Below are 15693 nucleotides of genomic sequence, written 5' to 3'. Positions count from 1 at the left end.
GAATGAGTAAAATCTACTGCAGAACACGAGTAAAAATATTCAAAAGTACAGAAAACGAGTACAAATACTCAAAAGTCTATTACTGTATTGTATATGAGTTAAAGTACTTACAAGTAATCAAAGGGAGTTAAAACACTTAGCGAGCGGCAGGCTAACATTTTTTTCTTAGAAATAGTTCTAGTTCTAGTTAGTATTTCTGTACCTTGTTCCACTGGTCGCCACGTTCAGGTTGAATTTGCAGCCTTCCTGATCACCCACAGCTTGTAGATAAGGGTCTGTTGGGTAGATCATTGGATCTAGAAATTTAGGCAGAGGCATCACTCCCTTTTGCTTGTTGAAGTCTGCGTACCATATCACCTCACCATCCCGTCCAAACATGGCCTCTTTATGTATGTTTTTATCACTGTTTGAACAGCCTAATACGACATAAATCTCCTCATGTACTGTACAACTGGAAAGAAAACAAAGATGACGTTAAATTAAATGACAAAGTTCTTCAAAGTGACAATGACACATCCAACCATCATATTTTAAAAATGCTTGATATAATAATCTGAAACAAATGCAAATGTTTTAATAATATTCTGAAAGCAATGTGAATGCTATAGAGTACCGAAGTCCTGACGTCACTCGTTCATCTCCTAGGTCAGGGGTGGGCAACTTTGATGATGTAGAGGGCCAGTATATTTCCACACTCACTCCAGTGGGCCACATTGCATATTATTGCTCTCGGGCAGAAACCTCTTACCTCATACTTTAACTTGATTTATTTCGTAAATTAATGTCCTGCTTCGTCATTCTACTATGTCACTCAAAAGTAGCAAAAATAGCGTTTGAGCTTGTAGATCGGCTATTTTTGCTATTTTCGAATTGGAACAGTAACATTTGTATTTCATTTCAAATACATAAGTTATACTTATGTATAACTACTTTATGAACTTAAATACAAATACATTGTACATTGGACATAAAAAATACATTTTAATAATAGTCATTAAACAACCAATATAGACTGAATGCGGGTTATGTTTGCATGTTTGAAATTGGAACAGCTGAAGTCAATACTATATCAGTATTCCGATATTAACCTGTGGGCCACATTAAGTGAAAGTGGGGGCCGCATGTGGCCCCCGGGCCGCCAGTTGCCCATGTATGCCCTAGGTGGTCAAAAAATAAACGATTTGTCCCAGCGATATTGTCAGGAAGGTGGCTCTGTATCGTTAACGATAGTCAGTCACTCATATTTGATACAGTCTGTTTCTGGCGAAAATATTGCTACTTCGGCAGCGGTAAAATTTGCGCTTTCTCGCTGTCAGTTGATGCATATGTTTGACTCATATCCATATGAGTCAAACCGCCAGGCTCATTTGTTTATTTTTGGAACACAGTTCTTATTTGACTCAAGTCTATGGGGATTCAGAATGGGGGAAAGAAACTTGACCCAGGTAGGATGCGTAAATGACGTCATATTTTGGTGCTCCATTATTTATAATATTATGAATTGAATATAATGCTTATGTAACCAGGGCCTGGAACAGAATACCCGACTACGCCACCCTGGGAGTTTCACCCAGAGAATACCACATAAATTCACAGTTCAGAATACCCAACGTCAGGTTTAAAAGGGGAAAGAGGAGCAAAGACGTGGGTTTTCATTTACAAAAATAAATTACTTTTTTTAGGCTCAGGGCAGATACTTTACTACTTTAAAATGTCAATGACCTAAAGGGGGTTGCCAGCGGAGTCCACAGCACTGTCACTGACAGGAGGAAGGCAGTGAGTGAGGGATGTGAGGGGAAATCTGAAAGGGTTTCACCACACACAAACACAATCATGTAAGACATGATTAAAATGCACATACTATATTCTATATTCTATATTCTTCACTCTAACAGTCTTAAAAAAAAGAAATAAATATGCAGGCAGGCACAGCAAACGGTTACATGCCCAAACCCCAGAGACAAGCCTACACCCCCACGTGAAACCAGCCACCTGTAGAACTATGGCCCACCCTGGCAAGAAAGTAACCTGGTTTAACTATTTCTATGCACTCTTTAGCCCGACATTGGCTTGCAGAATAAATAAACAATAACCTAATCAAGAAAATAATAAAAGGACACAAACAGCAGGGGCACAGAGCTCCTCCTCAGATTAATTGAGCCACACTAGGCAATGAGAGGCCTTGCCGTCATCAGCGCTCTGGTCCATGAAGCAGCACACCACCAACAGGCTGAGCAGCGCCGCATGCGAGTCCGCATACGAGGCTATACGACGGGGAAGAGGCCACGCAGTCAGCGCTCACTGGCTGGTCCACGAGGCAGCACGCCACTGAACCATCAGGAGCTAAAGAAACACAGCAGCTCCGGATGCGAGTCCGCATATGAGGCTATACGACAGGTGGGGGGGGGAAACAGACTATCCCACCGCCAGATGCCATCAATGACATTCTCCCGCACCCACGACCCTACTGGCTGCGTACAGCTCCCTTTTAATCAGCCATCAGTCAGGTGTCTCAGGGCAGGGCGTCACATAAATACAGCTAATTAAGGGAAAGCTCAACCGACTACACTTATAATGATGTTTGTTTTTTCAGTAGAATGCAGATTAATAACTTCTTCATGCGACAGCGTTGTGTGTCGTTGTGTGTCATGGCATGTTTCTGAGCTTGTAGATCTGCTATGTTTGAAAGATATTGAAAGTAACATTGAAAGTGTTTCAGTGTTTCTGTAAGGTTTTGTAAATATTCAATCAATGAAAATTATTAACAAGAGCTTGTGACTAAATAATAACTACCAAATATAGCTGCAAGCAGCAATAATACGGGGCCAGTGAATGCCGAAAGAAAAAAGAAAGAAGCAATGATAAGTAATATGCACAATAAGCCATAGAAACATAGAAGACTGAACTTGAGAGAAAGACAACCATGCGATTAACAAATGAGTATTTTAAACCCTCACTAACCTTAACTTCAGTAAAACTATATGCCTACCCCTAACCTCAAGAAATACTATGCGTAAGCCTAAGAATGCCAAATCACGATCACCTCACACATTGTCGGTGACAGGGATCGAACCAGTGGCCTCCGGACTCATAGGCCGCCTTTCGTCTCATTGAGCTAGATATATGGCCCCCCTGACAGTGTCTGTTGACATCTATAACTCTTTCCGTCCCTGATGGACCAAGCCTCTGTTTTGCTAACTGCTCTAGATCACTGGTTCACAAACCATTTACCAATAGAGAAATTGTAAGTCTCCTCGGAACCGAAACTTCTGAAAGTAGCCGAACTACAAGCTCACAACACGTTGCTATCTGAAAAGTTGTGAGATTGTAGATCGGATATTTTCACAATGAAGTATGTCATACATTGAAAAAACATACTCTCAAATAAGCATTTCATGTTATCTTTATCAATTGCACATGAATTCATTGATACAGTCATGTTGTTTGCATTGCACTTTAAATAAACTCTGCATGAAGTGAGCCTTGAACCGGCGACCTTGCAGTTGTCAGGCAGATGCTTAAGCGAGAAACCATTGGAAACAGATGATACAGTTTCACGCAAATAGCTGAAAAATCCTGGGTTTAAGTGTTTTTCAAACTGCTCAAAATTGCGGACAATCTAAGGGCGGAGCTTACTGGTCAAAGCGATAGATGTGTTCCTCATGAATCAAGGCACAAGTGTAAGCAAGTTTCACGACTTTCGGCCAAACAAGGCATGACTTTTGCCTGTTTAAAGTTAGCATTTTTAAAAAATTGCTATAGCACCCCCCTTTGGCCAATTGGAGTGAGATTGGTTTCAGTGATATTTGGAATGACCCTCTACATTACTGCAACGTTTCAAAGAAATGTGAGTCTGCATGTATGTGTTAGGGGCAGATGAATAATTTTCATAAAACTGCAATAGTTAAAATCTATCTCCTCCTGGGATTTTTGTGTAATCTGCACAAAACTCTTTACACATGAACTTTGGACCTGTAAAAGGACCTTGGAAGTTATGAGCCAATGTAATGTGTTGTTCAGCATGAGGAGACGCATGTGTGTATCCAAGTTTCATGGCTCTAGGTCAAACAGGGCATGAGTTGTACCTGTTCAAAGTAGCCATTTTCAATTGAGTGCTATAGCGCCACCTTTGGACGAAAGATTGTGAGAATTATTTCTTGACAGTTTTTCATGACCATCTACCATATGGCTGAGTTTCGTAAAAAGCGACCGCACGGTTCAGTCAGAACTGCGAAAAGTGGCAGAAGAAACGGAATAAAGCGAATATCAAGACGGAGCCTGGCTTGAAAGCCTGGCCCCGTAAATATAGCTGCAAGCAGCAATAATACGGGGCCAGTGAATGCAGAAAGAAAAAAGAAAGAAGCAATGATAAGTAATATGCACAATAAGCCATAGAAACATAGAAGACTGAACTTGAGAGAAAGAAGACCATGCAATTAACAAATGAGCATTTTAAACCCTCACTAACCCTAACCTCAGTAAAACAACGCCTAAGCAACACTATGTGTAAACCCAAGAATGCCACATCACCTCAATACAATGTCAGGGACAAGGATCGTACCAGTGACCCATGGACTCACAGGCTGCCTCTCTTCTCATTGAGCTATATATATGGCCTCCCTGATAGTGTCTGTTGACATCTATAATTATTTTCGTCCATTATGAACCAAGCCTCTGTGTCCCGAACTACTCTAGATAACTGGTTCACAATTAAACCATTTAGCAATAAAGATTGTTTTCGTCTCCTCAGAACGAACTAGTGAAAGTAGCCGATCTACAAGCTGTTGTTTGATTGTAGATCGGCTGTTTTCACAATGAAGTATGTCACACATTGTAAAAACATACTCTCAAATAAGCATTTCATGTTATCTTGCATGACTGCATCAAATAACATGCATTATTTGATGCAGTCATGTTTTGTGCGATGCAATTTAAAAGTGGAATGACCCACCTACAGACAGAGCGATAGAGAGAGACAGCTAGACAGAGTGAGAGAAACAGACAGCTCAACCTATTGCCATTGACAGGAATCAAACTCTCAACCTTCGGACTCACAGGCTGAGACACTTCCTGTAGTGCTATAGCTTCATCCGGGCTGAAGTTGTCTGTTGAAGATCATAAACTTTTGCCTTCTGAACCAAGCCCCTGTTTCACTAACACTAAGATCACTCGTTCACAAACCATTTACCAATAGAGAAATTGTATGTCTCCTCGAAACCGAAACCAGTGAAAGCAGCCGATCTACAAGCTCACAAAACGTTGCTATCTGAAAAGTTGTGAGATTGTAGATGGGCTATTTTCACAATGAAGTACGTCATACATTGAAAAAACATACTCTCAAATAAGCATTTCATGTTATGTCTGCTTTGACAATCTAAGGGTGGAGCTTACTGGTCAACGTGATAGATGTGTTCCTCAAGTCAAGGCACATGTGTAAGCAGGTTTAATGGCTGTCGGCCAAACAAGGCATGACTTTTGCCTGTTTAAAGTTTGCATTTTCAAAAAATCACTATAGCGCCCCCCTTTGACCAATTGGAGTAAGATTGGTTTCAGTGATATCTGGAATGACCAATTGGAGTAAGATTGGTTTCAGTGATATCTGGAATGACCCTCTACATTACCGCAAAGTTTCAAAGAAATGTGAGTCTGCATGTATGTGTTATGGGCAGATGGATAATTGTCATAAAACTGCAACATTCATTGGCTCATTAAAGCTTCATTTTTTCACTTAGAAAAAATCCGCTCCCACCGTTGTATCGGCATAGGTTCAAAGTTCATGTGTAAAACGTTTCGTGCAGATTACTAAAAAATCCCAGGAGGAGATAGGTTTTAACTGTTTTTCATATAATTCAAAATGGTGGGAGATCTAAAGGTCAGAGGTCAAAATTCAGGTATGAAAGTTGTTAGGCATGAGGAGATGCATGTGTGTATCGAAGTTTCATGGCTGTAGGTCAAACAGGGCATGAGTTGTACCTGTTCAAAGTTGGCATTTTCAATTGAGTGCTACAGCGCCACCCTTTGGCCAATGGTTGTGAGTTTCGGGTCTTTGCCGTTTGACATAGCCCTCTACCATATTGCTGAGTTTCGTAAAAAGCGTATGCACGGTTGGGCCAGAACTGAAAAAACGGCGGAGGAAAGAGAAAGCCAAGCAACGCAATAAGACTTCGAGCCTTACAGGCCTCGAAACCTTAAAAATTACATCTGGACATATGTAAACTATACTATTACATGTACTCTGCACATGTACTATGTCTTCGTATTTGAACGCAAAATACATTTTGAGCACCCAAACATTTTCCACGAGTAGACTACAAGTCACCTACTGGTGACACTGCTGTAGTTCAGCTTCAAAGTCAATGGATGGCGGTAGACACACGTTCTGTTTTCTCCCGTGGTTATGCCAAGGTAAGTGTCTATATTAATATGTTACCCTAGAGGGCGGTAGCAACATTTAATTTTCTCCCACGGCTATGCCAATAGATGTTTCTATCTTAATGTGTTATCATAGAGGGCGATATTTCATTTTCTCCTGCAGTTATGCGAATAGTGGTGTCTGCTGAAATTTGTTACTGCAGAGAGCGGCATTTAATGGTTATTTACTTACTTACACGCCTCCCACAGACACCCAGCCACTGCCAACTCTCCGTTCACCATGACATCTATGTCATTCATTCTTGTACATTATCATGAAAAAAATATATAGAGTATATTTTTCATTTTTTCAAAAGAAATAACTGTTCATTTGCTAGTAATATCATGTCCATTCTGTTATTGCAATAACTCAATCAATATAAAGAAAAACCTCATGAGGGGAGGAGCAAGAGAGAGAGAGGCCAATGGGACAAGACTTAACCAACCAGACTGAGCAACAGATCCCTTGGAGAGCCAGCACATCCAGAGAGACCTTTCTTACACCCTGACCATCAGACGCTTAAGGAAGACCTGCTTCATCTGCCTACCACGTACCAACTCTCCTGACTGCCTGACCATGTAAGATAATCTCTGATAAAATTGTAGATGAAAAGGCTCTTAAGCTTTTATTTATTTGTTTATTAGGCTTATATTAATCTTAAGACATTGTGGCAATTAGTGCTGTCAAACTAACTTATTTATTTTACTCCACAGGAGAACGATGATGGGTTTAAGCAACAAATTACATATTGAGAGGATAATGGCTTTAGGAGTGGTGTGCACAATGATAGTATGTTTCTTTTACTTTGAGAAGGCATCTCATTTATGCACATCTGAAATGCAAAAAATCAGTGACACTCTGCCATTGGAGAACCACAGAAAGCCGATTGTCATTGTGTGGATCCCACCACAAGGTATAAAGTTTGATTTCAGGGACTGTGTGACCTATTATAACATAGACAGCTGTGAGCTGACATATGACCGATCTCTATACAATGAAGCAGATGCCATCATTTTATTTCATAGAGACATTCATCCAAACTTGGAAAACTTGCCAAAAGCCCCACGACCTCATTTCCAAAAATGGATTTGGTATCATGTAGAGTCACCGACTCATACAGAAAAAACACCAGGTCTTGAAAACCTGTTCAATCTGACACTGAGCTACAGACGAGATGCTGACATCACAGCAAGGTATGAGCTTATAACAAAGAAAACTGTGACAGATGATGATTTTGTCTTGCCAAAGAAAGACAAGTTACTATGTTGGATAGTGTCCAACCACGGTACAGCCGGTGTAGGTGCCAGGGAACAATACTTTAAAGAATTGAGTAAGTACATCAAAGTCCATATCTATGGTGGTTATGGTTACACAACAACACAACTAAGATATGAGGACTTTTTCCCAACCTTGGCAAGTTGCAAGTTTTACCTTGCATTTGAAAACTCCATTCACAGAGACTACATCACAGAAAAGGTGAACGGACCTTTGGCAGTGGGAACGGTGCCAGTAGTTCTGGGCCCACGAAGAGAGAATTACGAAGAGTTCATCCCACCTGGCTCTTTCATTCATATCAATGATTTCCCAGATGCCAGATCACTGGCAGAGTATTTGCTTCAGTTGGACAAGGATGATTTGAAGTACTTGCAGTACTTCCAGTGGAGAAGGTTCCTCAAAGCTACGCCTCATCTTCAGACATTACAGAATGAGTTCACTCTACCCATTTGTCTTGCCTGTGATCACATTTCATGGGACAAGGGTTACAGTGCTGTACACAATCTGTATGACTGGTACTTTTCATACTGACACTGTCAGATTTGTTGTAGGATGCACTTATTGTTCTTTTAGTTTATCTATATATTTTGTTTCTATTGTTTTAGGCCACACATGGGCAACATGCAGCCGGCTTTGACCATCTCAATCCGGCCCGCCAAGTCCTATTTTTTTTCTTCAAATGACACCCCCAAAAAATCTACATTCTAAAAGGCTCCATTAATTTAACTTGACTCCAATTAATAGTAATTAATATTTACCATTTGAGTACATACCTGCATTCCTCCATCCGTATGTACTTAATTGTTTTATGTTTATAATGTAACAGTGAAACAGGGATTAAATCAATCCCTGAAGAACACCTTTCCAGTTCCAACGTTGGTATTCATTTAATAAATTATATCTGCATCATGGCTATGATGCTGCATTCATACGGGCAGATACAAAGATACACAGCATATTTGTCGCTCTGTCGCTTTGTATCTTTTGTAGTACATCTGCAAAAAAAAAAAAAAACATTTTGTAACAGAAAATTCTTGTTGTGAAAGCAAGGACCTTATTCTAAAGTAGTCTGGCATGTCTACCAAATTCATACAGTGTCAACATAATTCAGCACTATGTGTTTCAAGTTTCAATTCAATTTTACAATGTGTGGCCCTTCACTCATTTTATCGAAGTCAGTATGGCCCTCTGGAAATCAATGCTGCCCACCCCTGTTTTAGACTATTGGTTTAGGTATTTAAAGCACATTATTACTACTACCGTAGATTATACTGTTTATTGTGTTGTTGACTTTTTATGTTCTTGTCACTGATGATATTTCATCACATTTGATCGCATTTTTACTATGATGCCTTTCAGACCCAAGTTTAGATCAAAGATTTTCTCTGTTGCTCGTCGTTGATTATAACCATCAATTGAGTAGCAACAGGTTCCATTTACAGTACCTTTGTTGTTTTATGCTATTAAAGTTGTCTAGTTCATTTACATTGTTTGAATGTATTTACGGGGCCAGGCTTCCAGCATGGACCCATTTTGATATTGGCATTATTCCATTTCTTCTTCTTCTGCCACCTTTCGCAGTTCTGGCTAAACCGTGCATACGCTTTTTACGAAACTCGGCCATATGATAGATGGTCATGAAAAACTATCAAGAAATAAATCTCACAATCTTTCGTCAAAAGGTAGCGCTATAGCACTCAATTGAAAATGCCAACTTTGAACAGGTACAACTCGTGCCCTGTTTGACCTACAGCCATGAAACTTCGATACACATATGCGTCTCCTCATGATAAACAACTTTGATGGTCTGACTTTTGACCTCTGACCTTTAGATCTCTCACCATTTTGAATTACATGAAAAGCTGTAAAAATCTATCTCCTCCTGGGATTTTGAGCAATCTGCACGAAACGTTTTACACATGAACTTTGGACTTATGCCGACGAAACGCTGCAAGCGGATTTTTTCTAAGTGAAAAAATGAAGCTTTAATGAGCCAATGAATATTGCAGTTTTATGACAATTATTCATCTGCCCCTAACACATACATGCAGACTTACCATTCTTTGAAACTTTGCAGAAATGTAAAGGGCCATTCCAAATATCACTGAAACCAATCTTACTCCAATTGGTCAAACGGGGGCGCTATAGCAATTTTTTGAAAATGCAAACTTTAAACAGGCAAAAGTCATGCCTCGTTTGGTCGACAGCTATTAGACCTGCTTACCCATGTGCCTTGACTAATGAGGAACACATCTATCACGTTGACCAGTAAGCACCGCCCTTAGATTGTCCGCAATCTTGAGCAGTTTGAAAAACACTTAAACCCAGGATTTTTCAGCTATTTGCGTGAAACTGTATCATCAGTGTGATCTCTTTTTTCAGAGGTTTGTCTGTTGGTCCAATAGCTTCCCGAATACCGGTCAGGTGGGCACACTGGACATCTGGGCACACGAGTTTCTAGACAACTGGGCACACCGGATAAGTGGGCATACGGACATCTGGGCACACGAGATGAATGGGCACATGGACATATGGGCACACGAGATGACTGGGCACATGGATATCTGGGCACACGAGATGACTGGGCACATGGACATCTGGGCACACCGTATGACTACCAAGGATTTTTGTGTTCCTTTGATATTTAAGTACCCCCCGCCCCCCCACTGTGAGAGAGAGACGGTGGGAGACATTGTGTAATGTCTGTTCATGAGATAGTGTATTGCAGTGTGTCCTTGCAGTTCTGACAGCATCCTCATCCATTTGTTGTGAGCTGTGTATTGCCTCTCCCGTGTGTGTGTGTGTGTGTGTGTGTGTGTGTGTGTGTGTGTGTGTGTGTGTGTGTGTGTGTGTGTGTGTGTGTGTGTGTGTGTGTGTGTGTGTGTGTGTGTGTAGGTTGAATCGGTGGAGACTCTTACATTCTAACCCTAACCCTAAACCCTAACCCTAACCCTAACCTGGGTGGAGGGTGATTATGCGGGTGAACTCAGTGGAGGAGGGCCATTAGGTGTAAGCAGTGGGGAGGGACCACTAGGTTGAATCAGTGGAAACTGTCACATCCTAGGCCTATACCTAACTCTCATCCTAACCAGGGTGATTATGCGGCTGTCTGAGGGGGGGAAACTCAGGAGCGTCTGCTCAGGAACTCAGGAGCAGACAATTCACAGCAGGGGTTCACTAATCTCTGGATTTCATAGAAAGGGGGGGCACATCAAAGCAGAGTGCCCAGCTGTCTTGTGTGCCCACTTGACTGTGTGTCCAGTTGTCTTGTGTGCCCAGTTGACAGTGTGCCCAGTTGACTGTGTGCCCAGCTGTCTTGTGTGCCCATTTGACTGTGTGCCCAGTTGACCTGTGTGCCCAGACGGCTGTGTGCCCAGTTGTCCGGTGTGCCCAGTTGGTTTTTGTGCCCACCTGACCGGTTACCTAGCTTCCCGCTTAAGTGTATGTCTCACAACCTCAAGGTCACAAGTTCAAGCCTCACTTGGTGCAGACTTCATCTAAGTTGCATTTCACACAACATGACTATCAATGAATACATCTGCAATTGTTAAAGATAACATGAAATACTTAATTGAGTGTTTTTTACATACTTCATTGTGAAAATAGCTGATCTACAATCTCACAACTTTTCAGATAGCAATGAGAGTATGTTTTTTCAATGTAAATGGTACCTTTTGTTTTAACCATGTTATAGCGTTGTGGGTCAATTTGATCCACCTTAAAGGGTTGTAACAAATATTACTCTTGTTCTGCGTGAAATTGTGTGACTTTCTCATTTAGGTTCATGAATGTAAATATGACATTCAGACCCACTGATGAATGTCTGTGCAGAATCTGCATCTAGAAAAGAATATATGTCAGTTTTACACAGATGATTTCATGTAGCCTACTAATATTATTTCACATACTGTACCACACAACTTTGATGATGCATTTTATTGTTGTAGGATGTATCTATATGTTCACTAGTTTTGATTGCACTTTTACATATCGTCTCTGTTGGTTAGAAACCTCATTATGTCAAAATCATGTTACTTTTCATGATTCAAATTTAAAAATAGCAAAAGTAGCAGATCTACCAGCTCGAAGCGCGCCGCTTCGCGCCACGTTTTGAACTTGCGGATCTGCTACTTTTTGTTGCTTTTGTGTGACGCTGTAGTATCATCAAGTAGGGTGTTAATTTACGAAAAAACACAAAAAGTGTAAAATAATACGGAGATGAGAGGTTTCAGCCCGACAGTAACACGCGAGGGGGAAAGTTATTCTTGGATTTCCACTTTGCTGAGAGGTTGATGTTTGGACTCTCATGCTGGAGTCCTGGGTTTTACGTTTAAGGTAGGGTACTCGATATGTTTTGGTCAAAACAAAACAAATAGTTTTTTGTTAAAAGGTTAAAGCACTATATTCTGATAGTAATCATTGCCGTATTTTGACTGTTGGTATGGCATTCAACATTCTGGTGGCATAGCAGTAGAACGAATTTGACCCCATTTTTGTACCAAAATTGGTTTCAGTGAGATCAGTGGAGCTACTTCTGACGTGATACTGAAATTATACTAAAATGATACTGACATTATATTGACATGATGCTAACATGATACTGACCATGATATACTGACATTAAACTGACAATGATACTGTCATGATATTGACATGATACTGTCATGATACTGACATGATACTGACCATGATACTGACATTAAACTGACAATGATACTGACCATGATACTGACATGATACTGACATGATACTGACATGATACCGACATGATACCGACATGATACTGACTATGATACTAACAATGATACTGACCATGATACTGACATGATACTGACATGATACTGACAATGATACTGACACTTTTCTCAACAATATGAGACGTTATTGTCTCCGCCAGGCCGAAAGGCATGACGAGACAGTATGTTTTGCACCCTGTCTGTCCGTCCGTCCGTCCGTGTGTGAACAGCTTATCTCCAACACCGTTGGCTTGATCGCAACGAAACTGTGCACACACACTCCCTGGAGGCCAATTCAGAACCTTTGCTCCAAATTTTTCACATGGGCCTGTTATAGCGCCACCAGGAGGCCGCTTTTTCCAAAACACATTTTTTGACATTACTCCAACAGATTTTGTCCAAACATCACGCAAATCGGTACACAGTATCTCTATAGTCATTAAACGAAACCGTTATTTCAGATTTTTCATATTCCATCCTGATTGGAATTGGCTAAAAATGGCTTCCAAAGTTTGCAGGAGTGCTCCGTTTTGAACAAAATCCATGCCTCAAATCATGATCACAGCATGCAACTTCCCTGAAATTCTGCACGCACATTCTCACTAGGCCGAGGAAGAAATGCCACTTCAATCTTTTCAAATCAGCCTCATGGTGGCGCTATAACAGGCCGATTCGTGTTTTTACCTATAACTGCACCGATCTGTATAAAACTTTGTATGCGCACTCCCTAGAGTCCAAGGAAAAACCTTTGCCCTGCATTTTTAACATCTGCCTTTTATAGCGCCACCAAGAGGCCGACTTATGTAAAAGAAAAAAAATGATATTACTCCTTCCCATTTAATCCAAATTTCACGCAAATCGGTACACATGATCTATAGTCATGTGATCAAGACGGATCTGTTTGATTTTTCATATTCCATCCTGATTGGCTAAGATTAACATCTAAAGTTTGCAGTAGTGGCTTGAACAAAATGCCACAAATCAACTTTCCACGCAAAGGCAACAGCAGAGAAAGAAAGAGACGGGAGTGTTCTCACCGGGATAGGCTGCTGTCATGCTCTTTGGTTGTCTCGGAGTCATGCATGTCATTTTCTCATCAGATACACTCTGGATTTTGCAAGGCCTGCCCGTAGACAATCAGAGAAAAGCCACTGTAAGCATCTTGTGACATTTCAACAACACAAATAAAGGTTACACAATAATGGAGGAATTATGGCTCATTAACTCCTTTAAAAGGTGTAGGCCTACCAAGCTGGACAAATGTGACAAAAATGGCCACAAAATCTAATTTATGTAAGGAATTCTGATCCCTAAATGGCCCAAATTGATACAATTAAAAAGTATACAGTACCCGATATTCTGACAAAATGATTGCTGACATGAAATGAAAACTCATTATAATGTTAATGCATAGATTGATTGATTGATTGATTGAATACTTTATTATTCAGAAATGTAGACAGCTAAAAGGCTAAAAGGATAACATAAAAAAAGGCCTGGGGACTCGTTTCCATTGTGGTCCTATGTATTCAACTCGTCAACATAGCATAGAATATTAACACATATTAATACATTTCATCAACAAATACAAACACCTATATGTATAAAGGAGAAAAAGGAAAAACGGGCATTCCACATTGTGGCGGCAGACTAGTAGAATTGGACTTTTCCCATGCAAAGTTATTAGGCATGCCAGGCAGGCCATTTCCTATGAAATTTGGAGGCAATACTGAGAACATGATTATACACAGGGGTGCACATAACTTTTTAGGTCTGGTACGCAGAAGAGCACCTGGACATGTGACTTGGTGCGCATGGCGCCCGTCCCGTTTTGTCAACGGGGGGGGGGGGGGGTGGGTTCAGCCCGGACAGTTTTGTCAACGGGGGGGGGGGGGGGGGGGGGTCAGCACGGTGCCCACCGGACAGTTTTGTCAACGGGGGGGGGGGGGCGAGAAAAAAAGGACGCTCTGCTTCTAAATTCCGCCGATTTTCGCCGTTTTTTTTTCTCACGCTGTTAGATAAAGCCCCCAAGGTTGGTGCCCTGTGCTGCTGCGCTGATTTTATCCGCCAGATTGGGACGTTCACGGCATATTTTGCACCATTACGGTGCGTTCATCATCGGTGACGAGTGCCTCTAACAGCCGCTGCTGGCTGAGTGCACGCAGCGAGGCAATGCGAGGCGATGCGAGGGGACGCGAGTCATATCTCTACCCCTCCGCCTAATGGCTGTACATGGGGCCGACGGGTGCTTTAGAGTGATTGTGTGAGTGTGGCTTCAGGAAGTAAATTCCTAGCCTCGATCTCCAGGCTTTTATTTTTTAGTTTTGCTAAAAAATAAAAGCTTGGAAATTCCTGTCCCAGCTGTTGGTGCGCAAAAGCGCCTCGCGTCGCCTGATGTGGTGCGCATTTTTTATTTTGGGTGCGCATGCGCACCTGCGCACCAGTTATGTGCACCCCTGATTATACATAATTTTGGAGTGAGTGGAACAAAGTGTACAGTATCTTCAGCATCATGTAACTCTCTTGATAGACACCAATGTTACAAGTCATTTAACCCAGAGACAACAAACCTTAATGTGCTGTTAACTCTCACCCTACCCTGGGTCTCATCCCATTCCACATTCATCTCATTACGTTTCAATACATTGTCAAACCCAAGTAGAGGTGTGGTCTCTCTTACTAGTGAATGTGCCGTTAAAAGCTTGTGAAACACTATTGTGTGTAACAGATAGTTTGTCATGGTCTGCTAATAGTACAGTATGTTATATGGCTTCTGAAAATCCATTCTTCTTTGTAATCCCAGGTTGGCCTTTGTTGATTTTAGAACTATGCATGCATTCTCTATAGATCATCACACATTCAGTCCATCATGACACATGTTGACTGATTGGCTATTCATGATAAACACCTGTGTCATTTGTCAAACATATCACTGGAACAATGATAGCCAGTATAGGAATAACAGGGGCGTATGACATACTGTATATGTCATGTGTAGACGGGTGACAGTGTGAGCTAGGTCAGTCCCTGTACGTCTGTGGTAGTTTTTTTTTTTTTTTTTGCGAGGTCAGGCATGTAGTGGGTAGTGGGATGTGTGATGCTTGTGTTTTCTGCCATGTAGTTGATTGATTTGGCCAGCATTGGTAATGCAAGACATGAGTTACAAGAATATGTAGTTGTTACCTGATAAGAAGTTGTTAAGAATTTGTTATTTGTAATGTTTACATTACAATTGATTGGGATTCTATTTCAATGTTTAACTATTGAATT

The 15693-nt window shown here is 41.1% G+C and overlaps 1 protein-coding gene across 1 annotated transcript; it reads left to right on the top strand.

The window, feature by feature from the left end:
- Positions 1-7142: 7142 nt before the first annotated feature.
- Positions 7143-9170, top strand: LOC311043810 (4-galactosyl-N-acetylglucosaminide 3-alpha-L-fucosyltransferase 9-like). The gene has a single exon (XM_084055177.1). The coding sequence runs from the start codon at positions 7172-7174 to the stop codon at positions 8216-8218; it is 1047 nt and encodes a 348-aa protein (XP_083911303.1). The 5' UTR covers positions 7143-7171; the 3' UTR covers positions 8219-9170.
- Positions 9171-15693: the final 6523 nt, after the last annotated feature.

This window comes from Gymnoscopelus microlampas (assembly GCF_963454915.1).
Source record: "Gymnoscopelus microlampas genome assembly, chromosome: 4".
In the NCBI taxonomy this organism is placed as follows: domain Eukaryota; kingdom Metazoa; phylum Chordata; class Actinopteri; order Myctophiformes; family Myctophidae; genus Gymnoscopelus; species Gymnoscopelus microlampas.
The sequence above is the reverse complement of the archived record's forward strand: the minus strand, read 5'-3'. Positions and strand labels throughout refer to the sequence as shown.

Coding starts and splice junctions, on each gene's coding strand:
- LOC311043810 (XM_084055177.1), top strand. CDS start 7,172: ATGGCTTTAGGAGTGGTGTGCACAATGATAGTATGTTTCTTTTACTTT.